Source organism: Saccostrea echinata, unplaced genomic scaffold (genome assembly GCF_033153115.1).
Source record: "Saccostrea echinata isolate AGI-Se365-2 ecotype Australia unplaced genomic scaffold, CSIRO_AGI_Sech_v1 ptg000005l, whole genome shotgun sequence".
Lineage (NCBI taxonomy): Eukaryota > Metazoa > Mollusca > Bivalvia > Ostreida > Ostreidae > Saccostrea > Saccostrea echinata.
In genome coordinates, this window is record NW_026889754.1 from 7947126 (window position 1) to 7973037 (window position 25912).

Consider the following 25912-nt stretch of genomic DNA (forward strand, 5'->3'; position numbering starts at 1 on the left):
TTTATTAATCACGCAGCTTTAATTTGTAATTTTTAAAATATTTGAGTTTTTATGTAATGTACATGTATAAACGAACATTGCATGGTAAGATGAGTGCCGTGTCTATTTGTAAATTACAAAAAAGTTCCCCTACACCGAGTTTTATAATGAAGTAATTTACAAGGTAATGGGTACATGTATATTGTTTTTATTTTATGTACATGTAGAGAGAGCTAATTATCCTTTATAACCCTCCCCCCCCCCCCCTGCGGGTTTTTCTTCCATATATTAATCCTTATGTTAAACTCTGTAATAAAACGTTTAATCTAATCCCGCTGGAGACATGAATATTCTAAGGACAGTTACTTGTTTCTCTTATAATTTTTTCCTGATAGTATAATTACTGAAACGACTGCCGGTGGTCTTTAGCCATGTCAGATTTACAGATACACAAATTAAGATCTCGGTAACCCAACCCCCAAACCCCCTCCTCGCCCCCGACCAAAAAAAAGAGAAAAGAAAATGCATAATCATCCTCTTTACTGCCTGTAACATATGATTATTTGATCGGGTTCGTGATACATTATATGATTACTATTAAAGTTGTGAAACTGAACACACGTGTTGTCCCTAGTTCAGGTTTCGGGCATAACAGGCAGACATTACATGGTGTCAGAAGTGCTAGATGTGTCAGGGCAGTCAATCAGGACCTTTTGCATAAGTTTATTGCCGTTTCAAGAGAAACCACTGTTAGCATTTTCAAAATACTTCGGATTATCAGGTCAGTCAGTGTATGTGAAATTTCAAGATGGCCGCCGCTGCACAGTTCGACCCGCCGCGCTTAGACTGGGAAGCACCAGACATGTATCAAGAATTTTGTCGCTTTAAACAGCACGTACAGTTTGTATTCAAAGGACCACTTACATCTGCTAAGGACAAAGATCGAGCAGGATGGCTGGGAATCTGGGTCGGTAAACAAGGACGTGAAGTGTACAAGACATTTGAGTGGGAGTCTGGAGACGAGGACAAACCCGACAAAATTCTCGACAAATTCGAGGCATACGTCCGCCCAAGGAAAAATAAACGGGCAGCACGATTCAAAGTGAAACAGAGAAAACAAGGTGAGAGTGAGCCATTTGATAACTTTGTCAAAGACTTAAAGCTTATCATTATGAACTGTGAATACACAAATCCAGATGACGTCCTGATAGACGCTATAATAGCAGGAGTCAGACATGTTAAGGTACAAGAAAAACTTTTGGATCAAGGTAGTGATCTTACACTTGCAAAAGCTCTCAGTATTGGTCGTCAGTATGAAAACTCGCAGAAACAGCTCAAACTCATTCGAGGATGTGAGGATCAGGCAGTTACTCAACAGGTCTCGCAAGTGTACGCTGTACAGAAAAAGGTATATCAGTATAAACCTCATCACAAAACAAAAAGACACAAGAGACAGCCTTACAAACCCAAAGCAAAAAAGGAATAGTGTAGTAGATGTGGGACCCGACAGAAGGCCATGCAAAATCAGGTCAGTGTCCGGCAATCGGATCAACGTGCAAATACTGTCACAAGAAAGACCATTGGATAGCCGTGTGCAGAAAACGTACAAAAGGAGTTAATGCACTACAGGAGACAGATAGTGAAATCAATTCTTCAGATGAAGATGTACTTCACATATACAGTGCACAGGATGACAGTTCCAAGACTAATGATAAGTGGGTAGTAAAAGCAACCATTAACAGTAAGCCTGTTAAATTCAGGATAGACACTGGGGCAAAGTCTTCAATCATTGTCAAATCAGTGTTCGACTCTCTAGGATCTCATGCACCTACTTACAAGAGCACTAAAGTTTTAAAGTCCTACACTAATCATAGGATCCGTCCCTTATATAGTGTTAACCTTCCAATCAAACATAAGGGGAGACAAGTGAATACACAATTTGAAATTGTAGAGTTGGAACAAGAGAACATTATCAGTGGTGATGTCGCAGAAAAACTAAATCTGATTGAAAGGATTCAGAAACTGGATAACGGGATTGATAATCATCCAGAATACAAGTTCAAAGACTTTCCCGAGTTGATTAAAACTTCTGGAACTCTACCTGGAGAACACAACATTGAAATAGATCCAGACGCTGAGGGGGTTATTCATGCACCTCGTAGACAGCCAGCATCACTGAAACCAAGGATCATAGAAAAGCTTAAGGAGATGGAACAGAACGGCTACATTATAAAGGTAGATACTCCAACTGAATGGGTCAGTTCGATGGTCGTGTCAATGAGAAACGATAAGATTCGAATCTGTCTGGATCCATCCGACCTGAACAAAGTTGTAAAGAGAGCTCACCACCCCATGAAAACAGTCGAGGATATCGTTTCAAACATACCAAATGCCCGTGTTTTCTCAAAGCTGGATGCTAAGTCAGGATTCCTCCAAATTAAGCTGAATGAGAAATCATCATACCTAACAACCTTCAATACTCCAATAGGAAGGTACAGATGGCTGCGTCTTCCATTTGGCATTAAATCCGCTCCTGAAATCTTTCAGCATATCATGGATCAGATGCTTGAAGGGATAGAAGGTGCAGCAGCAGTGATGGATGACATACTTATAGGTGGAAGAGATGTAGAACAGCATGATCAGATATTCAGAAGAGTCGTTGAGAGAGCTACACAGTATAACCTGAAGCTTAATTATGACAAATGTGAAATCAGACAACCGCAGGTTTCATATGTAGGACACTTGATTACAGAGAATGGTATTAAGCCAGACCCGAACAAAGTCCGAGCTCTAGTTGACATGCCAAGGCCAAAGGATAAGGAAGGAGTAAGACGTTTCTTAGGTCTGGTTCAGTATTTAGCCAAATTTATACCAAATTTGAGTCAAGTTGATGCACCACTCAGAGTACTAGTGAAGTCAGAAACTGAATTTACGTGGCATCATGAGCAAGAAAACTGCTTCAGTGAACTCAAAAGACGTTGTAGTAGACAACCTGTGCTTGCATTTTATGACATCAACAAGCCAGTGGAGATTCAGTGTGATGCATCAAAGGATGGACTTGGAGCAGTGCTAATCCAAGCGGGACGCCCGGTCGCATACTCATCTCGCTCGCTCACAGACACAGAGAAGCGCTATGCGCAGATAGAAAAAGAGATGTTGTCCATTGTTCATGCAGCAACAAAGTTCCATTGTTATATACTTGGAAAAGAAACTATTGTCTATAATGACCATAAGCCACTGGAAATGATCTTCCAGAAGCCACTAGCATCCACACCAATGAGGTTGCAGAAAATGCTGCTGAGGCTTCAGTGGTATAACGTAAAAGTTCGTTACCGTAAAGGAAAGGATATGACAGTTGCTGATGCTCTATCCAGAGAGTATTTACCCGAGGCTGATCCGGAGATAGAGACTCTAGAAAACATCAATATGTTCGACATGTTAGATGTCACTCCAGATCGCTACTTGGACATAGCCCATCGTACCAGAATAGAATTGTCAGACCTTTGTAGCATGATAGTACATGGATGGCCAGACATTAAATCCGAGACACTTCTTAGCGTCAGAGAGTACTGGGATTCTAGGGATTTGTTATCAGTCACAGATGGCATAGTCTACAAAGGATTGAGGATCGTTATACCTCCAAGTCTACGAAGCCACATGCTGAAACTAATTCATGAGTCACATTTAGGAATTGTCAAGTGCAAACAGAGGGCAAGAGAAGTCATGTATTGGCCTGCCATGAATACAGCCATTGAAGAGGAAGTCAGGAATTGTTCAAAATGTGCCATGTACCAAAACAAACAGAGTCGTGAACCACTTAAGCCAACAAATACACCTGAGATTCCTTATGGGGAAGTTGGATGTGATTTGTTTGAATTTGAACAGAAGAAGTATCTTATGATAGTGGACTACCATTCCAGATACTTTGACACGATTGAACTGAAATCCACAACAACATCAGCGGTTGTTAATGCTATGAAAGCTACGTTTAGTTGTCACGGGATTCCAATGAAACTGCGGTCAGACAATGGGCCTCCATTTAATTCACGAGAATTCCATTTGTTTTGCGACCAATATGGAATACAACACATCACGTCAAGTCCCCATTTCCAAAGTTCCAATGGAGAAGCAGAGAGAGCAATACAGACAGTTAAGAAACTATGAAGAAAGTCAGATGATAAATATCTCAGCTTGTTGAACTACCGCACAACACCGTTGGAATCTGTCAACCTATCACCGGCACAACTCTTAATGGGTCGTAGACCACGGAACAACTTACCAACCCGCACAGAGCTGCTTAAGCCCAGAAACACAGGACCAAACCTAAATCAACAAATGAAAGATATCAAAGAGAAGCAGAAGTTCTATCATGATAGGAGGTATGTGAAAGAGTTACCACGCTTAGATATTGGTGATCCAGTAAGAGTTGCACCCCCTGAAAACTCAAACAGTAAGGAATGGAAACCTGCAATAGTAGTTGAGCAACATAAACAGCCGAGATCCTATGTCGTTGAGTTTAGCAACAATCAAAGACTAAGACGTAACCGAAAACACCTCAGACGAACAACCGCTAATGCTAACCATGTACCGGATCTGGAACAAGAACCGGATACAGGAAGCGATTCTGAGATTGATACTCATGAACCTCCAAACACTCTGAACAAACATTCTCCCAAAGCTGCCATAGTTGCGGATTCACCTAAACCTGTCGTTACTTCTTACGGTCGTGTTGTGAAGAAACCAAACCGCTTAGACCTCTGAAGTGCTGTGTATTGACATTTGTGAACTCAGTTATTAGGTTTATCTATTGGAATTAATTATTTTAATAATTTCAGAAATTGTCTTATTGAACATTGACGATTAACTGAATTTCTATTTGATAAGTCAAATTTCATTTCATGTATGTATTTGAATTGAATTTTGATTTCATTTTTGTATTAATTAATCTTTCTAAAGAAAGGGAGATGTAACATATGATTATTTGATGCTTATTTGATCGGGTTCGTGATACATTATATGATTACTATTAAAGTTGTGAAACTGAACACACGTGTTGTCCCTAGTTCAGGTTTCGGGCATAACAGGCAGACATTACACTGCCATGTACTTATTAATTTTGCATATTAAAGAGGGAACATGAATTAAATAAATAAATAAACTTATTGCTAAATCATAAGAAAATCAATCCGTTCACGGAAATAAAAACAATACATGTATAATGTTTATTAAAATTAATTACTTAAGATATATTTCGGTAATAAACCAGTTTTTAATATCATACTATATAAATAAATTAAAAAAAAAAGGATTAATGCCGAAAGAAATTATGAGTGACAAATATAAAGGTTTTTCTTGCAGTGTATAATTTAGACTTTAGTGTAAAAAGGATGTACACTGACGATGATGGGCATATCACCTTAAATTATCAACTACTGAACTTTGAATATTTCTAACAGTTCATTATAATACATGTAGTACAGGTGTAGCGAGTTTTATTTTAAAACGTAGTGTGAAAGATTGCGACTCTTAATTAATCAATGTTTAACCCGTAAAAAAAAATAATGCCCGAGAGATTCCGTATAGAAAATCCAGATCGAGGCCAAAGCGTGCGAGAATCGTGTATAATGCGTGTAAGAAACGTGTATAAAGCGTTTGGTGCAGCATTTCGTGTAAACCATGTAGTGTTTCGTGCAAGCCGTGTGCCGTTAGTGCGGCGTGTGTGTGGGGTAGTAGCACGTTTCAGGGTCTGTAATGTAAATTCGACGAAATCGTCATTGATTATTGATAATAAAAGAAAAAGTGAGCAAGCTCACATGATCCACGCTCCCCCAAAACTCGACAATGCAACACGTAATGATTGGCACAGTGCATTTTTAATACACAGTATAATTCAAAAAGGAGCATTACTTGAAAAAAAATCTTCACATCAAAACTTCTTGCATATTAGGACATTCAAATCTTTGTATGTTACAAATTTAAATTGGGCTGAAGTTTCTAGATAAACAATGGAATCAAAATTTCTTGGTAATATACAAATCTATACATTATGTCTGAAATACCTATAAAGTTTCAGGAAATTCAGTGCAGGAATTATGCTGACAAACTGTTATTTAAATTCCTCTGATTTCGATTTGTTAATGAGTACAAGTCCATGTCCAACACATGACAATTTACTCATTTAAATAATTGATGGATACAAAATTATGTTGTAAGTCATATGAATTTGTTCATATACTGTATTTATGAAATTATTTAAGGCAAAGCATCAATTTGAAAGGGGGGGGGGGGTGAGAACTATCCAAGATTTTGTGTGTGTGGGTGGGTGTGTGGGTGTTAAACCATTAACATTTTGATCTCAAAATCAGTAAGGGTCTTTTAAGGTCATAAAATATTTCACATAAAATTTCATTACAAAAGCTGATTTCAGTGGATTTCCTTATTACCTAGCTGGAAAGTTTCTACGATAATAGGCAAAACTCTTAGGGCAAAAATAATGGAATCGGAAATACCTGTTAATATGCACATCTACACACTGTGCAGCGGTTTAAGAGGAGTTGCGCTGACAAACTGTTCATCACTATATTCAAGATATGGCCAAAACTCTAAGTTGAAAATTGCCGAAATTCCCAGAAACAAGAGGCCCATGGGCCCCATCGCTCACCTGAGCACATTGGCTAGGGAAAAAAAAGCAAAAATCAGTTAAGTATTGAAAAGTTAAAGGGGGGGGGGGTTGAATTTTAAACTACCTGATGATGCTTTCATATCAATATAACAAATGGCATTCTGTTCTTGAGCAGAAGATTTTTTCCCATATATTCATTTGTAAAAATTTGATCCCCCATTGGCCCCACTCTACCCCCGGGGTCCCTCATTTGAACAAATTTCATTCCACAGTACCCAAGGATGCCTCCATATCAATTTTACTAATCATGGCTTTTCTGTTCTTGAGGAAAAGATTTTTTCCTGTATATTTCTATGTAAAACTTTGATCCCCCATTGTGGCCCCACCCTACCCCCGGGGGTCATGATTTGAACAAATTTGAATCTACACTACCAGAGGATGCTTCCATATAAATATGACCAATCATGGCTTTGCTGTTCTTAAGAAGAAAATTTTTAAAGAAATTTTCCTATATATTTCTATGTAAAACTTTGATCCCCCATTGTGGCCCCACCCTATCCCCAGGGATCATGATTTAAACAAACTTGAATCTACACTACCTGAGGATGCTTCCATATAAATATGACTAATTATGGCTTTGCTGTTCTTAAGAAGAAGATTTTTAAAGATATTTTCCTATGTATTCCTATGTAAAACTTTGATCCCCCATTGTGGCCCCACCCTATCCCCGGGGGTCATGATTTAAACAAACTTGAATCTAAACTACCTGAGGATGCCTCCATATAAATATGACCAATCATGGCTTTGCTGTTCTTAAGAAGAAGATTTTTAAAAATATTTTCCTATATATTTCTATTTAAAACTTTGATCCCCCATTGTGGCCGCACCCTACCCCCGGGGGTCATGATTCGAACAAACTTGAATCTGCACTACCTGAGGATGCTTCCATATCAATATGACCAATCATGGCTTTGCTGTTCTTAAGAAGAAAATTTTTAAAGAAATTTTCCTATATATTTCTATGTAAAACTTTGATCCCCCATTGTGGCCCCACCCTACCCCCGGGGGTCATGATTTGAACAAACTTGAATCTACACTACCTGAGGATGCTTCCATATAATTATGACCAATCATGGCTTTGCTGTTCTTAAGAAAAAAATTTTTAAAGAAATTTTCCTATATATTTCTATGTAAAACTTTGATCCCCCATTGTGGCCCCACCCTACCCCCGGGGGTCATGATTTGAACAAATTTCATTCTACACTACCCAAGGATGCCTCCATATCAAATTTACTAATGCAGGCTTTTCTGTTCCTGAGAAAAAGATTTTTTCCTGTATATTTCTATGTAAAAGTTTGATCCCCCATTGTGGCCCCACCCTATCCCCAGGGGTCATGATTTGAACAAACTTGAATTTACACTACCTGAGGATGCTTCCATATAAATATGACCAATCATGGCTTTGCTGTTCTTAAGAAGAAGATTTTTAAAGATATTTTCCTATATATTTCTACGTAAAACTTTGATCCCCCATTGTGGCCCCACCCTACCCCCGGGGGTCATGATTTGAACAAACTTGAATCTACACTACCTGAGGATGCTTCCATATAATTATGACCAATCATGGCTTTGCTGTTCTTAAGAAGAAAATTTTTAAAGAAATTTTCCTATATATTTCTATGTAAAACTTTCATCCCCCATTGTGGCCCCACCCTACCCCCGGGGGTCATGATTTGAACAAACTTGAATCTACACTACCTGAGGATGCTTCCATATAATTATGACCAATCATGGCTTTGCTGTTCTTAAGAAGAAAATTTTTAAAGAAATTTTCCTATATATTTCTATGTAAAACTTTGATCCCCCATTGTGGCCCCACCCTACCCCCGGGGGTCATGATTTGAACAAATTTCATTCTACACTACCCAAGGATGCCTCCATATCAAATTTACTAATGCAGGCTTTTCTGTTCCTGAGAAAAAGATTTTTTCCTGTATATTTCTATGTAAAAGTTTGATCCCCCATTGTGGCCCCACCCTATCCCCAGGGGTCATGATTTGAACAAACTTGAATTTACACTACCTGAGGATGCTTCCATATAAATATGACCAATCATGGCTTTGCTGTTCTTAAGAAGAAGATTTTTAAAGATATTTTCCTATATATTTCTACGTAAAACTTTGATCCCCCATTGTGGCCCCACCCTACCCCCGGGGGTCATGATTTGAACAAACTTGAATCTACACTACCTGAGGATGCTTCCATATAATTATGACCAATCATGGCTTTGCTGTTCTTAAGAAGAAAATTTTTAAAGAAATTTTCCTATATATTTCTATGTAAAACTTTGATCCCCCATTGTGGCCCCACCCTACCCCCGGGGGTCATGATTTGAACAAACTTGAATCTACACTACCTGAGGATGCTTCCATATAATTATGACCAATCATGGCTTTGCTGTTCTTAAGAAGAAGATTTTTAAAAATATTTTCCTATATATTTCTATTTAAAACTTTGATCCCCCATTGTGGCCGCACCCTACCCCCGGGGGTCATGATTCGAACAAACTTGAATCTGCACTACCTGAGGATGCTTCCATATCAATATGACCAATCATGGCTTTGCTGTTCTTAAGAAGAAAATTTTTAAAGAGATTTTCCTATATATTTCTATGTAAAACTTTGATCCCCCATTGTGGCCCCACCCTACCCCCGGGGGTCATGATTTGAACAAATTTCATTCTACACTACCCAAGGATGCCTCCATATCAAATTTACTAATGCAGGCTTTTCTGTTCCTGAGAAAAAGATTTTTTCCTGTATATTTCTATGTAAAAGTTTGATCCCCCATTGTGGCCCCACCCTATCCCCAGGGGTCATGATTTGAACAAACTTGAATCTACACTACCTGAGGATGCTTCCATATAAATATGACCAATCATGGCTTTGCTGTTCTTAAGAAGAAGATTTTTAAAGATATTTTCCTATATATTTCTACGTAAAACTTTGATCCCCCATTGTGGCCCCACCCTACCCCCGGGGGTCATGATTTGAACAAACTTGAATCTACACTACCTGAGGATGCTTCCATATAATTATGACCAATCATGGCTTTGCTGTTCTTAAGAAGAAAATTTTTAAAGAAATTTTCCTATATATTTCTATGTAAAACTTTGATCCCCCATTGTGGCCCCACCCTACCCCCGGGGGTCATGATTTGAACAAATTTCATTCTACACTACCCAAGGATGCCTCCATATCAAATTTACTAATGCAGGCTTTTCTGTTCCTGAGAAAAAGATTTTTTCCTGTATATTTCTATGTAAAAGTTTGATCCCCCATTGTGGCCCCACCCTATCCCCAGGGGTCATGATTTGAACAAACTTGAATTTACACTACCTGAGGATGCTTCCATATAAATATGACCAATCATGGCTTTGCTGTTCTTAAGAAGAAGATTTTTAAAGATATTTTCCTATATATTTCTACGTAAAACTTTGATCCCCCATTGTGGCCCCACCCTACCCCCGGGGGTCATGATTTGAACAAACTTGAATCTACACTACCTGAGGATGCTTCCATATAATTATGACCAATCATGGCTTTGCTGTTCTTAAGAAGAAAATTTTTAAAGAAATTTTCCTATATATTTCTATGTAAAACTTTGATCCCCCATTGTGGCCCCACCCTACCCCCGGGGGTCTTGATTTGAACAAACTTGAATCTACACTACCTGAGGATGCTTCCATATAATTATGACCAATCATGGCTTTGCTGTTCTTAAGAAGAAGATTTTTAAAGAAATTTTCCTATATATTTCTATGTAAAACTTTGATCCCCCATTGTGGCCCCTCCCTACCCCCTGGGGTCATGATTTGAACAAACTTGAATCTACACTACCTGAGGATGTTTCCACATAAGTTTCATCTTTCCTGGCCCAGTGGTTCTTGAGAAGAAGATTTTTAAATGATGCCATTATTTTTTCACTAATTCCTAATTATCTCCCCTTGAAAGAGGGCGTGGCCCTTCATTTGAACAAACTTGAATCCCCTTCACCCAAGGATACTTTGTGGCAAGTTTGGTTGAATTTGGCCCAGTGGTTCTTGAGAAGAAGTCGAAAATGTGAAAAGTTTACAGACGGACAGACGGACGGACGGACAGACGGACGACGGACAAAAAGTGATCAGAAAAGCTCACTTGAGCCTTCGGCTCAGGTGAGCTAAAAAAGGAATCGGAATTTCCTGGTAATATGCACATCTACACATTGTGTATGCAAAGTTTGACGAAATTCTGTGTAGCGGTTTATGAGGAGTTGCGCTGACAAAAACACAGGAGTGACGGACGGGTCAAAAACATTATCCCCCCCCCCGCAACTTGTTGCGTGGGGTATAATAATAGGATACACATCATATTAATTGATTAATAATCGATTATTATGAATAAATGCTGACCAATTTAATCCTGTGATTTGCGCCTCCCTTACAGGTGTTGGCTAACACACTTTTGTGACTGATAAATATTTTTTTTATACCTCCTGAAAACAAAATTTGGGGGTATATAGTAATCACCTTTTCCGGGCTTTAACTTTGTTATGGAAAAACTGGAAGCTCATACTAGGTACAAAGATTTCTCATGACCCGAGGGTGTGACATTGTATTTATGCAAAGTCATACCAACAAGACAAGCACATGTATAAGTCATTAGCTGAAAAAAGTATAAAAGTTTTGTCCGGGTCCTAACCTTTTAATGGAAAATCATTGGAAGCTCATACTTGGTACAGAGATTATGAGCTGAGGATTGTCATGACTTTGACCTAGGTCATTCATGCAAGTTTAAGGTCACTCGTTATATAATGTGAAATTTCATAACAGGTTTATAATTTTGAAATGGAGAAACATTGCATACGTGTATTTCACTTAAAGATTACTTATGACCAGAGGATGTGTCATTTTTCACAACCAAGGACTTTTTTGCAAAGTCAAGGTAACATTTACAAATTCTGAATTGTGCAAAAGTACATTCTGGCATTAAAGGATTTTCAGATGTGTTTACCATCATATATTGAACATCCTTATTTGAAGAAAGTAATAGAAAATCAATCATCTCGATTCTAGACTTGCTTGACAAAAATGAGAATATATCAGAAGATATGATTACAATACTTGAGCATGTTAAAGAAAAACTCCACAGCCATACTCAAGGGGGGGATTTAAAAGTGATAGAGAGGTTAATAGAGGAGACGTCCTTACAAACGAAAGAATTTACTCGGCCCAGTTAGCTATGTTGAATTCTCTTAATGATTTGATCAGTTAAAAGGGATTATTCATAGACCAGATGGATTTTGCAGGCTAAATAAATTTACTAGTGGTATACATGTAAAGCAGAGTTTGAGTTGGATTGTTCATTTCAGTTTCTATTTCAAAATCAGGTGATTGATTATGATGCATGTGTTTCAGAATTTGTTATAATGTTCTAATATTCATTCCTTCAAACCTTAGCTCACAAGTGATAGATAGCGATGTAAAAAGATAGATCTGTTAATTTCTTATTAATAGATACATCTTGATTTAAAAAAATACACTTCCCTCCATAAATAAGCACCAAAAAGAAAGCTGCACGCAAAAGGAGTAAATACACATGGAAATAAATGAAAGATTTCCCCCTGATTTTTTTTAAATGAATGTTTGCAAGTGTGTGCCATTGGTAGCTCATGTTATGCGATCTATGTTATTGTAAGCAAAAGGGAAAAACACTATGTATTACATATAAGTAGTATTAATTCCACTTGCCATTCCAATGTGTTTTGTGATTCTATTTTAAATTTATTTGCTGAAATCTGTATGTTTGTTCTGAAATCGTGCAGAAGACAAGTTTTGTGTAAACATCATAATAATTCAACTTGTCATTTCCAAATACATGCTAATGCATTCTGTGTGATGTATATCAATCACTTGCTTTTTATTATCCATAAAATGTGTATTTTGCCAAGAACATTAATGATTGTATGTTGTTTCACGTCCCATTCGAGAATTTTTCACTCATGTAGAGACGTCACCATATGCAGATGAAGGGCTTCAAATTTTGACCTTTACTCGGCACTCGGGACTATTGAGCAGTGAGGGATCTTTATCGTGCCAACGTCTGCCGTGACACAGGGCCTCGGTTTTTAAGGTCTGATCCGAAGTATCCGCAACTTTCACTTCAAAGTGGCGAGCGCATGGCGAAGGAACAGTTGCTACCCATTTCTTATCGACTTAGGTCAGTGGCGGCCGAGATTCGAACTCACGACCTCCCGATCACGATCTATATGAGTAAAAAAATCTCGGATGGGACGTTAAACAACAAACAATCTATTATTCTTTTTTATTAAAGCAGCAACTTTAAAAAAAATCAATCAAAGGGGAGTAACTCTTTTAATGTTCGCTCAACATGAGGAAGAATAGAATTTTTGGGGGGAGGGGGGGGGGGTCAGTTTCAGTCAATTATTTACATAAGGAAATTTTTGCGTCTTACAATCTTGTCAACACAGAGTGCTATATTGTGGGGCATCAGCGATGAGAAAGGTGCAAATAACGAACACTGATCGATCTCGAAAAGCTATAAACAGTACAAATATGTGAAGAGGGCATTAAATCCCTAAAATTCCAGAGGTGGGCTCAGTTGGAGTAAGCATCCCCCGTTGTCCTGTCACATCCACCTTGAGCCCTATGTATAAATCAGATAGAAGCAGCATTCCTTAACCAACATACAACCCAATGACAGGTTATAATTCCTAACAAGGTCATTATAACGACCACAGAATTTATGAAATGCTGACTTTCAACAAGATTGTTGAAATCCCTTAAACATCAACTTGCCTGTCAGTAGCCTGTCTCGTTTTAAAAATTGATCGTACCCAGAGCATGCTTGCGAGTATCGAAAAAGATGTAAACGTTTCCTAGTTTTATAGAAGTCATCCTACATCAGTTTTTTTTTCAAATTCTGAGAGTGGACTTTGCAACTTGAACTAGCTGTCCCCCATTCTTTGCATCTTGACAGAACTAAACAGTCATTCTTTCGGCCTCTCTATACCTTTTTCTGTTGAACATTATGACCTGTGCCAAAAAAATAGCACTCAGAAGTCCAGGATGTTCTGCTCTCCTCTGCTATTTGATGTAAAAAGCTATTCATTTTTACATCTTCAAGTAAGGGAGAGAGTTGAGTTTTGTTATACTTTGATGTAGCTAGTGAGGCCAAGGTTTTTCCGATATCAATGTTCTCCAATCACAATCATACATCTGATGAAAAACATTTGAAATTTGATATTTTACTTCATCTTCATTCTTCAGTGGTCTGCTCTAGAATCGCGGAGTAAGGAGTTGATCCTTACGTCGCGGGTTCGAATCCCACTGTGGGACGTGGAGACCGGTCCTTCGGATGAGACCGTATAAACGAGGTCCCGTGTCGCAGTAGGTGCTTGCACGAAAAAAATCCCTCACTGCTAAATGGCCCTACGTGCCGAGTATAGGTCAGAATTTGTAGCCCTCCACCGGCAAGTGGTGGCATCTCCATATGAGTGAAAAATTCTCTCGAGGGACGTTAAACAACAAACAATCATTCTTCAGTACCAAGGTAAAATAGCAATTACTGTCTGGTTCTGAACTCCTTGACCTGTATTTTGGAAGGAGTAGTCCATTTCCCTTTTCAAGAACACTTTGATTATGATTAAAGTCTCCTTTTTTTCACCAAGGAATCCCAAATATTCCTGCCATTTTGCTCTCTTTATTTTTGGAAACGTTAATATTCGTGCAACTTAATTCTCATTGTTGTGTTTCAGTAACATGTCTTTTAATATTAATTGAAAAATTTATTATTATTTCTCTTTTCATGAGAATTTTTATTTGGTTGCAAAATGTCAATATGTTTTACGAATTTCCAAGGAATGAATGTCACTGTGCTCTTGAGTGATTATAAGTAAACTGTTTTGCAGTGGAACGGAAGGATTAAAGCACAAATTTAAAGTGAAATAGGTACCTGCTCCAGTTAACCTTTTCTTTCGAGGGCGCCACAGGCAAACAAGCCTATGAGGAGCCGTTTTGGTATTTACTGCCAAAAAGTGATATCACCTATTCGAATAAGTGATATCACCTATTCCGCTTCTGAATAGGTGATATCACCCATTCGAATAGGTGATATCACCTATTCGAATAAGTGATATCACCTATTCCGCTTCTGAATAGGTGATATCACCCATTCGAATAGGTGATATCACCTATTCGAATAAGTGATATCACCTATTCGAATAGGTGATATCACCTATTCGAATAGGTGATATCACTTAATCATTTTGAATAGGTGATATCACCTATTCAAATTATTCATGAAATAACAACTGCTTCCAAGACTATAGCCTTAAATTCTCATTTACTTTCACTTTCGTTTTATAACTTACCATTCTTTGAGACAATGAATTCCAGCTTCGCATTTAGTTTTAAGCACCCCAGTAGAATTTGTAGTTTGTTTTGCTCACAAATTATATTTATTACACTTATCTATCATGTATACTATATGAAAAATCAAAGGGTCTGTAAGTCTCGTTGACTTTCACTTTCGTTTTATAACTTCCGAGTACCTGAACGTTCTTGGAGACAATGGATTACTGCTTCGCTTTTTAAGTTGTAATCATCGCAGTGGAATTATTAAACTTAAACTTATTAAAAGTTTGTTTTGATTCCCGATTTTTGCAAAGAAGAGGAGAAAATGGATTGATAGATGCAGGTAAATAGCGTTTAATTGCTTTATTTTTTCATTACATGACGTAAACTCAAGCTATTCCGAGGGGGCCAAGATTAGCCAACATACTTCAGCATTAAGGGAAAATTAAATCGTTTTTATGCTAAAATCGTCTGTATTCAAAAGGTACGCTTATCTACAGATTGGTTTCATAAATTTAAAGCATTGATTTAGCTTACAATGGTATAATTTGGAGTATTGGCACAGGTATACAACAGGCACTTGTTTCGTATACGGGGCACACCTACTTAATTTTACCACAAGGTACCTAACTCAATTTCAGGCACCCCTGCTTCAAGCTCGTATTTTGTTCATATATCAATCATTAACCTACTTTAAAATTATATCGTTCGCTTCGAGAGACTTTTTTCTTGTCAAATAAAACCTTTCAGACATCTCTGGTCGAGTCTCTTTATTGTAAACCACTCATTTATTCCTCGAAAATTACCCCGATACATATTAAGACTCAGATGGGATACAACTTCCGGTTGGGGTTAGGATAAAACCAAAGACTTCTGAGTTTTCCATTCCGATCTGGTTTTATCCTTCATTTATAACCCCAACCAGAAATTTGTATCCCATCTTAAGTCTTAATTAATTTTCGAGGAATATATGTCGTTGAGTGGTTTACAATAAAGAGGATCAACCAGAGACATCTGAAAGGATTTATTTGACAAGAAAAAAGTCTCTCGAAGCAAACGATATAATTTTAAAGTAGGTTAATGATTGATATATGAACAAAATATGAGCTTGAAGCGAGGTGCCTGAAATTGAGTTAGGTACCTTGTAGTAAAATTAAGTAGGGGTGCCCCGTATACGAAACAAGTGCCTGTGAGGTATACGCATGAGATTGGGATATTGAATGCAATGTCATTGAAAGCAAATAAAAAGTAGATGTACCCAAATGCATCGAATATGGGAATGCAAAGTTGAATACCACATCAATAACACATGATCCTTGTAGAAAACACATTCTTTTTTTTAAATTTAATTACTGCAATAAATAAACAAGAGGCCCATGGGCCCATCGCTCACCTGAGCACATTCAACAGGCAAGGCAAAAGCACAAATCAGTTCAGTATTGAAAAGGTTCGGGGGGGGGGGTTGAATTTTAAACTATCTGATGATACTTCCATGTCAATATAACAAATGGCTTTGTTGTACTTGAGTTCATTTTAAAAAAAATTTCCCATATATTCCTTTGTAAAAATTTGATCCCCCATTGTGGCTCCTCCCTATCCCATAGGTCATTATGATTATTTGAACAAACTTGAATCTACACTACATGGGGATGTTTCCATATCAATATCACTAAACATAGCTTTTCAGTTCTTGAGAAGAAATATTTTTTCTGTATATTCTTATGTAAAACTTTCGATCCCCCATTGGGCCCCACCCTACCCCCGGGGGTCATCATTTGAACAAAATTGAATTTACACTATTTGAGGATGCTTCCGTATCAAATTGACTAATCATGGCTTTGCAGTTCTCATCAGAAGATATTTTCCTATATATTTCTATTTAAGACTTTGATCCTCCATTGTGGCCCCCACCCTACCCCAGGGGGTCATGATTTGAACAAACATACCGGTAAATTTACACTACCTGAGGATACTTCCACATAAATATGATAAGTCAGGGCTTTCCTGTTCCTGAGAAGATTTTTAAAAATTTTCCTATATATTTCTATCTAGAACTTTGATCCTCCATTGTGGCCCCGCCCTACCCCCGGGGGTCATAATTTGAATAAACCTGAATCTACACTACCTGAGGATGCTTCCACAAGAGTTTCATCTTCCCTGGCTCTGTGGTTCTTGAGAAGAAGATTTTTAAAATATGCGATTAATTTTTCACTAATTCTTTATTATCTCCCCTTGAAAGAGGGCATGGCCCTTCATTTGAATAAACTTGAATCCCCTTCACCCAAGGATACTTTGTGGCAAGTTTGGTTGAAATTGGCCCCGTGGTTCTTGAGAAGAAGTCGAAAATGTGAAAAGTTTACAGACGGACGGACTACACATAAAATGTGATCAGAAAAGCTCACTTACGCCTTCCACTCAGGTGTGCTAAAAAGGTCAGCTCATTCTGTAGTCTACCCAGTCTATTCAGAATTAAAAATGGTCACACACACACACACACTCAAAAAACAATCATTTTTTATTCTACAAAGAAGAAGGCATTTTTTCATGTACACATACAAACTGTATTAACTGCCAAGTTTCATGACCCCCCCCCCCCTTTCCAATACTCCTACAATTATGAGACAGACTATTTTCCCTTGAAAAAGGCATTTTTCTCCATTTGTCATTATATGTTACAGGCTGCACAAGGTACTGAAAAAGGGACTGCTTACGGGGTATATATCTCTCAGTTGATTCGATACGCAAGAGCATGCTCTACGTATGTACAATATCTAAAACGAGGTAAATTATTGACAAATAAGTTGATGAAACAAGAATATCAGCTGTCTCGTTTAAAGTCATCATTTCGTAAGTTCTTTGGTCGATACAATGACCTTGTCAGCAAATACAATTTATCATTGAGTCAAATGCTGACTGACGTTTTTCATACTAATTGTTAGACCATTATTTACACACTGAATTGTCGACGGATTTTTCCGTTATTTCCCGATCATGACAAGGAGCACACGGCGGGTGTGACCGGTCGGCAGTGGATGCTCACTCCTCCATGGCACCTGATCCCACCTCTGATGTTTGGAGGTCCGTGTTTGCTCTGCTCCTATTTTGTATTGTATAATGGACTTTTGAGCTTGAATACTGTTCGTTATCTCCATATATTTCATTTGAGTGAATGTGTTATCCATGTATCTGCAAATGAAGCAGATCCCTCAGTTATTATACTCATGAAGAGTGTGACAACTTCCAAGTTGTTAATGACGGAACTCCATTTAAATCAGGTACAAGTTAAAGTTTGGGCTGCACAATTCTTTATTACAATATTCAAACCTTAATAATTCAGGATCAAGTTCACACAAGCTCACATTCCATGGTTACTCACAGCACCATAATGCTAGATAAATTTGTTGTATACTCTCATGTTAAATAGTCAAATTTGATTGGTTTAAAAAACATTTGTTAACAAGTACTATTACCATACTGCATGCCAAACATTACATCCCAATGGTTGAAAATGCATGACTACGGGTAACAGTATATACAGTTATAAAAAACATTAACTGTGCAGAATGTTTGCACGTTCGTTTCACCTTGATGTTTTCCTTAAAATGCATTCTATAACAAGAAAAATATTATATTACCTGTTTATTTTGGGTGATGTGAAATTCTTACCCCTTAAAAACCATTGCTGACCGAGGCGAGGTCATCGATGGTTTTTGTGGAATAACAATTTCACGTTATCCTACTAAACATGTAATATTTTTATGTTATATGTACTTCCATTTGTAAATGTTAATGACTGTGAAAAACATAAATATTTATAAGTTAGTAAAATCAATTTAATACACTATAAATACACAAAAGGACAAATTTGTACATAATTCTCTATAATTTGGTTAATTAGGTTATATAAATGATGTAAACGGGCATGATATATCATTGTTAATATACAAAAAAGTGTTCAGTGTCTTTCTTGTAGATGCTGCTTTCCATCTGATGTTTTCCAGGTTTTTGTGAAAATTTTTCTTAAAAATGGAACCATTCAACTATAAATACTATGCCAGTGGAACTGTGATATCAATCAACTGCTCATGACACTGCTAATTGGCAGAGTATTTTATTTTTTTTTAATTTGGGACAAGCAATCTGTTCCAAACATTTAACATCTGAAAATTGGTACATCTACTTCATGAAATGCTTGAAGGATGCTAAAGGCTACTGAAAGTCCAAGCCAGATGAAATTCAAAAGGATTGATACAAAAGTCATATGAAGTTTTCTATGCTTAGTGATGAGTGTTTTTCAGGATGCCCTCTGATATCATAGGTACAACTGGTCACTGTCCTTTGTTAAACATGCAGACAACTTATTAAGGCAGTGATATAAGTAGCTCGAAGTGATGCTTTATTGTTTTCCTCAGCTTTATAACCTGGATGGATCTCTGATGCTGTAATTCAAAGCCATGTCTTTTCACTGTCACAAAGTACTGAAATAAAATTATTTTGATTAAAATATTTTTTTTAACTCACATCATTAAATTTTTAAGCTACAGAAATTCAAATTAATAAGCTATAAGTAAATAGAAATATTTAACTGATGAGCATTTTAGCCTTTGCATTGTCAGATCCTTTTCTGAAAGGGCCATTTACCTTTATCAATATCAGGACAGGTGAGGCAACTGGCTGGTCTTCATGCTGGAAGTGTGTGTTAACTCTGTAATCTTTTTAAACAAAACCATCCAGTGATGTCCTAAGATTGCCAGATGAGCAGACATATACCTGTATTTAAGAAAGATTCTGTAACATGACATAGAATTTTTGCACAGCTTGATGCCTTTGGCGCACAACTGATGGTAATATAGGTGCCTGCAAAATAATAAATTTGGCACATATTTATTTATTTCATACAAATCAGAACAAAATTTGTCGTTTTACAGAACAAATTATTTTCATTATAAAGAAAAGAGAAATGCATATGTACTGTGTTAATACATATAACCTGTATTATTGGATATTTTCACCCCATTCTAATTTTTAAAATATTCACTCTTTCACCCTTGAAAACAATTTTGCCCTTTTACAATTTGATTAGACACTTTTATGTTTAAAAGATTTATGCTGCCTTCTTTGAATTTGTCCCGTTTTAAATTCACCTACTTGTAAGGAGGGCAGAATGAGAAAAATAAAACTTTATAACTGGGGCGAAAAATTTCCAGAACAAAGTACCATTACTTGCCTGCCTATTGCACTATAACTCCTCCAGCCTTACAATATTCTATAATCATTGCTTTCATGCGATACCCCCCAGTGGATTGATGGTCTCTTTTCCAAATTATATGCACTTTCTAAAAAGAATGAATTTGTCAATTTATAAAATTTAGTATCACAAGTTAATAAAGACAGTAAAACAATGTTAACAACATTTATATGCAAATGAACCTCTGTACAAATCACTTACAAATGATTGACAACTTGTATGGAATATATCGAATACCCTTTTGACATTTTGAAACTCAGCGTTAATAATATTCCATACATGATTGAGCTGTCACCTGATGAACCTTTTAATTCTTTTCTATTTTTGATATGCTTTACATGTATATGTATTATAAGAGTAAATGTAAGTCCAAAAACTTATTTTGTGACATCAATTTCATACCTGTATTTGAGTTGCCTTTTTGAGGATTCCGGGTAGATTATTCAAAGTCAATGTACATGTAGTCTTAGATGTTGCATTTCTCTTGTACTTTAGCTATAAAATAAATCTTAATGTATACAATTGTGTAAGATGAAAGAATATTTCAAACACTGAAACCGACCAAAACTTTAACCAAAATATCCTCTATAAGGCCAAATAAAAAAATATGTGTGGTTCCGGTTACCCGACGGTCCCTATTTTATACCCCCGACCCTAAACTTTTTTCCGGCAAATTTCATATTTTTTCCGCAATTTCCCCCGCTTTCCGTCATCGGTTCCGGTATTAGTTTTAGTTTCAGCAATGATGGCCTCCATGCAAAACATCGTTTCAACTTTTAGTCAATTGATAGTGTTAAATCTTAAGCAAGCTAGCATAGCACGGAAGCATTCCTTTTTTCCAGCAACATGTTTTTGTTTTGTTTTGTTTCTGCTTGCCAAAATTAAATAAATATACGTTCACAGACGGCTGGCCAGGTAATATGCCTTTGGGAGTTAGGGAGAAGATAACATGAGAAAACATCATTTGATTGCATTGATTACGCAAGAAATAGCCCAATGTGCAAGATAAATTAACTTGTAAATAACGAAATAATTTAAATCAGGATTGTTTCTTTTAAACCAAAAGTAGAAAAAAAACAGTTGATGAGGAAAATTGAAAAACAAGACAGCTGAATTTACCTGAATAAAGTCAACTCACATAGTACCAATATATATGTTTGTTTGTATGTTGTTTAACGTCCCTCTCGAGAATTTTTCACTCACATGGAGACGCCACCACTTTCCGGTGGAGAGCTGCAAATTTTGTCCTATGCTCGGCACTTACGGCCATTGAGCAGTGAGGGGTCTTTTTCGTGCCAACACCTACTGCGACACGGGACCTCGGTTTATACGGTCTCATCCGAAGGACCGGTTTCCACGTCCCACCGTGGGATTCGAACCCGCGACGTAAGGATCAACTCCTTACCTCGCGACTCTAGAGCAGACGCTCTGACCACTGCGCCACGCGGGCGACACCAATATATATGAGAAATGAGCTTGGAAGTATAAAGTGTTCAATGAGGCAAAAAGTTTTCATTGTAAGAATTTAAAATTTTATCAATATTAAATATATTTCCTCTGACAGCTCTTAGCAGTACACTGTAAAAAATGTGTTTACAATTCAAACACTTTTCTAAACACTTTCTTGTCACCTCCTTTTTTATATGTTTAATTTCTAAACATGTAAAATTCCTAAACATGTCTTAGAAAGTGTTTAGAATTTAAACACTTGTGTGCTTAGAAATTAAACATATCTAAACACATAAACACAAGTGTTTAAATTCTAAACACATAACAGCAGATGTGTTTAAAATCTAAACACATCATAAGTTTAATTTGTACCTACAGAAAAACAAAACACTCTCGTAAAATTTAAGCACAAAAAGTATATGTTTTTTAAATGCGCATAATTGTCAAAATTTTCAAAATATGTAACCAATATTAATCATTTTCCATAAAGCCACTGAACGTTGGGATATGTACTAGTATTTAATTATACAATGCAATGGTCACTGTGCGATGTACATGTACTTAATTTACACAAATAATGTAGGAGATAGAACTGAATAGATTTGATTAGTCTCAACAATTCAATCAGAATGACACATAATTTATAACGTACACATAGATAACAAACTTTAAATCTTCAAAATTATTAAGAAAATGATATTAAGCTGACAATTTAATATCAAAACTTCATTGAATATTTCTAAAAGGCTTTATTAAACAATTGTTAAACTAAAAATACAAAATGTATATATATATATATATATATATATATATATATATATATATATATATATATATATATATATATATATATATATATATATATATATTATAATCATTATATTTTGAATCGGCTGCAGAGTTTTCCTCATGTCAATCACAAAATATCAAATTTTATGAACTTTCATCAAGTCCCAAAGCACCACATATTATAATCTATATCCCATCAATAACTGCCAGAAAGTAACCCATTTCGAATGCACGAGGATAATTGTAAACACTGTCGAATTAACATAGTACTTAGTCTTCATCAAATGAAGTTTCAAGTGTTGATTATGGAACAACAACATTGCACTTGAAGATGACACCAGGTACTCTGATACGTGTATTTTGAGTTCGATCTGGACTACGTACGGTGCCTGTAGGAAAGAAAGCCAGATTTTAGAAAAAGTACACTATCACTGATATTTTACATTACTTAGAAAAACAAAATTGTTCAAATTTTAGTGAAACTACACAGATATAAATATAGATATTTTTAATGACATTTAATATTATTTCTTCTCCTGCAAGTCCATGAACGAATTCACGATAACCCAAGTCAACTTTACTTACGTTGCTCATCGTGGTTAATTAATGCAAAGAAGAAGAAAACAAACCTTTAATGTATTGCAGCAACAAGATGCCCTTTCATGTATTTCACTATTTCGTCATGGTTATCCCTTGAATTGGGTTGTCATAACTCTCATTGATACATCACCTTAGCTTGTTGCGTTTTCTTTGTTTACATAGCCGCTCAAATTAACGTTCAAATATATGTGTGTCATTTCCGGGAAGATAACTCTGCACTTTACAGTAAAACGTGTTTAATTTCTAAACGCGTTTAGATATAAAACATGTTAAGACATGTGTTTAGTTGTTAAACACAATACTATACACGTTTAGATCTAAACATGTAATAGAAGTGTTTATTTCCTAAACACAATTTTTACAGTGTACTCTATGTCTGTTTTCTAGTTTATCGTTCAAAATTTATTATTAAAGTAAGAATTATAAGAATTACTCTGGATAAAAGTCATTAATTTCCTTTATAAACATGGATTAAAACCTCGAACTTTTTTTTTTACAAGAAGAAGTTATTAAGATTATTAGTGTGTTTATTATTTTTGATTTAATAATATTTGTTTCAAATTCATAACTAGGGTGTCCCTACCAATGTTGACTTGTATATTATCACGCCACATCCAAACGCCACTTGCACAGCAGTGAGTATATTATTTAGAAAAATTTAGAAAATCATTTTGTAAAAATAAAAAAAAAATTAAAAAAAAAAAATCCCTACCTACCCTAATTTTTTTGGAGGTGTAACCGGAATCACACATATTTTTTTGTTTGGCCTAACATGTTCTCTAAATTGAAGAATATGGTCATATAATTGTAGTCATATGAATTTTGTTCAATGATAAATGCAGAGAGAATTTGCAGAATATATAAAGAAAGACTTATCGTTGGGAAATAAGCAGGTCCTGTGCAATCTCTTAATTTAGCTATATAGCTTGAAATAGCTATATAGCTTTATCAAACTTAATTCAAAATAGCTTGATTTAGCTATTTATATGCAGTTTTTCACAAAAATTATTTTTCTAAGAAATAGACAAAAAGACGCATATATTTGACTATTCATATATGTGCTATGGGCTATCGAAACAACAAGCAAAATCAAAGATAGCTCTAACTTTGCAACTTTTGAATACTTTTAAGCAAAAGATAAATTTCTATTGTTTGAGTAACTGTCCACTACCTTGTGTGACATTGAGACATGGATAAGTATGATTGCTTCTCATTTTACTGAATTATTACCGGGAGGTCAACATTACCGCTACATTAAGAAAAATTTCAACTCATTAACCGCTACATTTTCTCAAATTTTCGGGTGATCATTACCACTACATTTTATGAAAGGAACTAATGCCGACAACAACTAATTACCGCTACATACCGAATCTGCCAGCAATGGCATGGTATTTGAGTTCCATTCAATATAATTTACTCACCATGTATTGAAGTACAATTTGGATCCGAATTCTAATCAAAATGAGCATATATGAGTCTGTTGTCGATTTAGTGTCACATGAATGTCATGGCTACTATTGAGAAGTTTGTGACAAATCGCAGCAATGCAGGATTAGTTATTAATGGAGATAAATTTCATATAAATAAGACTTTTAAACAAAGTGTGGAGGTGCAGGGAAACAGGTCTAATGCATGTGTATATATATATATATATATATATATATATATATATATATATATATATATATATATATACATGTATATTGTACTGTACACGCATAAGACGCTGGCTAATGAAAGAGGCAATGTAGCAGTAATGTATACTTTCAAATGTAGCGGTAATGTATCCTTTTTTGTAGCGGTAATGTGCATGTAGCGGTAATGAAAATTTTGAAAATGACGTAGCGGTAATGATATGCACCCTTATTACCAATCAATTATCTTGTTGACAATAATGTTGGCCTCCTTTATAATTTCATTGGAGAAGTAACTGTATCAATTGCGTTATGTAGCCCAAAAACTTTTAGATCTTTGAGTACAAAGTCTCTCAAGAAGATTTTAATGAGTGATTTTTACTTGCATCAATTTCAGATGAGTTTATTATATCATCACTGCACTAAGGTGCGACTTTTTGTGCATGCTGAGAAAATTACACATTTAAGAAGAAAGTGTAATAATATAGCTAAATTAAGTTATTCTGAATAGCTTAATAAACCTTATAGCTAAATAAAGCTATATAGCTAAGTCAAGAGATTGTACTGGACCTGATAAGTGCTTTCAAACTTTGAATACTTAAAAAACTAAACCCACTGACATGCAACAGCTAAATTTCTGTTGATAAATGAAGCGTATTCTGAACAAATTATTTACCCAAACAAAGGTGATGCAGTCACAAGATGACGTTCGTACCCATCTGACACTTGGGTACAGTCCACTAATTGTTTTCTCATAGGCGGCAATGTTAACGTTTCTTCACATAGCAATGTCCCTAATTTTCGTTCAGCAGTGAGTGACCCCTCAATCAAAGCACATCAAGTTGTCTTTCCTTGGTTAAAATCTCGAGGTGGCATGTCAGATTCGTTTTCCGGCAAAATGCGTCTGTCTGCGTTAACCTCTGAAAATGAAAGTGAAAGTAGGGGAATTCCAGACTTCTCACTGGTGTTGTAATACATAAATAATTCTGCTGATCTTATTGATAAATTACATCTGCCAAGGTTTTTTGCAAGGGAACATACTCCTTATCAACAAGTATGAGGCTCAGTTTAATACATTATCACAGTTTTTTTTATTCAGGTCTGCAAATTAAAGAACTTGTAATTTTTTCTGCACTACTTTCTTCCCCTACCGATTCTAAAAATAATAAGAGGTA

General features: G+C 36.1%; 1 protein-coding gene and 1 long non-coding RNA gene across 2 annotated transcripts; one reads left to right on the plus strand and one right to left on the minus strand.

The window, feature by feature from the left end:
* The first annotated feature begins 1473 nt into the window (after positions 1–1473).
* Positions 1474–4143, plus strand: LOC133179604 (uncharacterized protein K02A2.6-like). The gene has a single exon (XM_061314317.1). It carries the CDS (start codon positions 1474–1476, stop codon positions 4141–4143), a length of 2670 nt encoding a protein of 889 aa, XP_061170301.1.
* A 16115-nt stretch (positions 4144–20258) lies between these two features.
* On the minus strand, positions 20259–25456 carry LOC133180025 (uncharacterized). Its single transcript, XR_009720244.1, has 3 exons — positions 25414–25456; positions 20665–20757; positions 20259–20350 (listed from the first exon to the last, which is right to left on the minus strand). It is a non-coding gene; the product is annotated as an uncharacterized LOC133180025 (long non-coding RNA).
* Positions 25457–25912: the final 456 nt, after the last annotated feature.

What these genes read in the sequence shown, in the direction of transcription:
- LOC133179604 (XM_061314317.1), top strand. Translation starts at nt 1,474, where the DNA reads ATGTGGGACCCGACAGAAGGCCATGCAAAATCAGGTCAGTGTCCGGCA.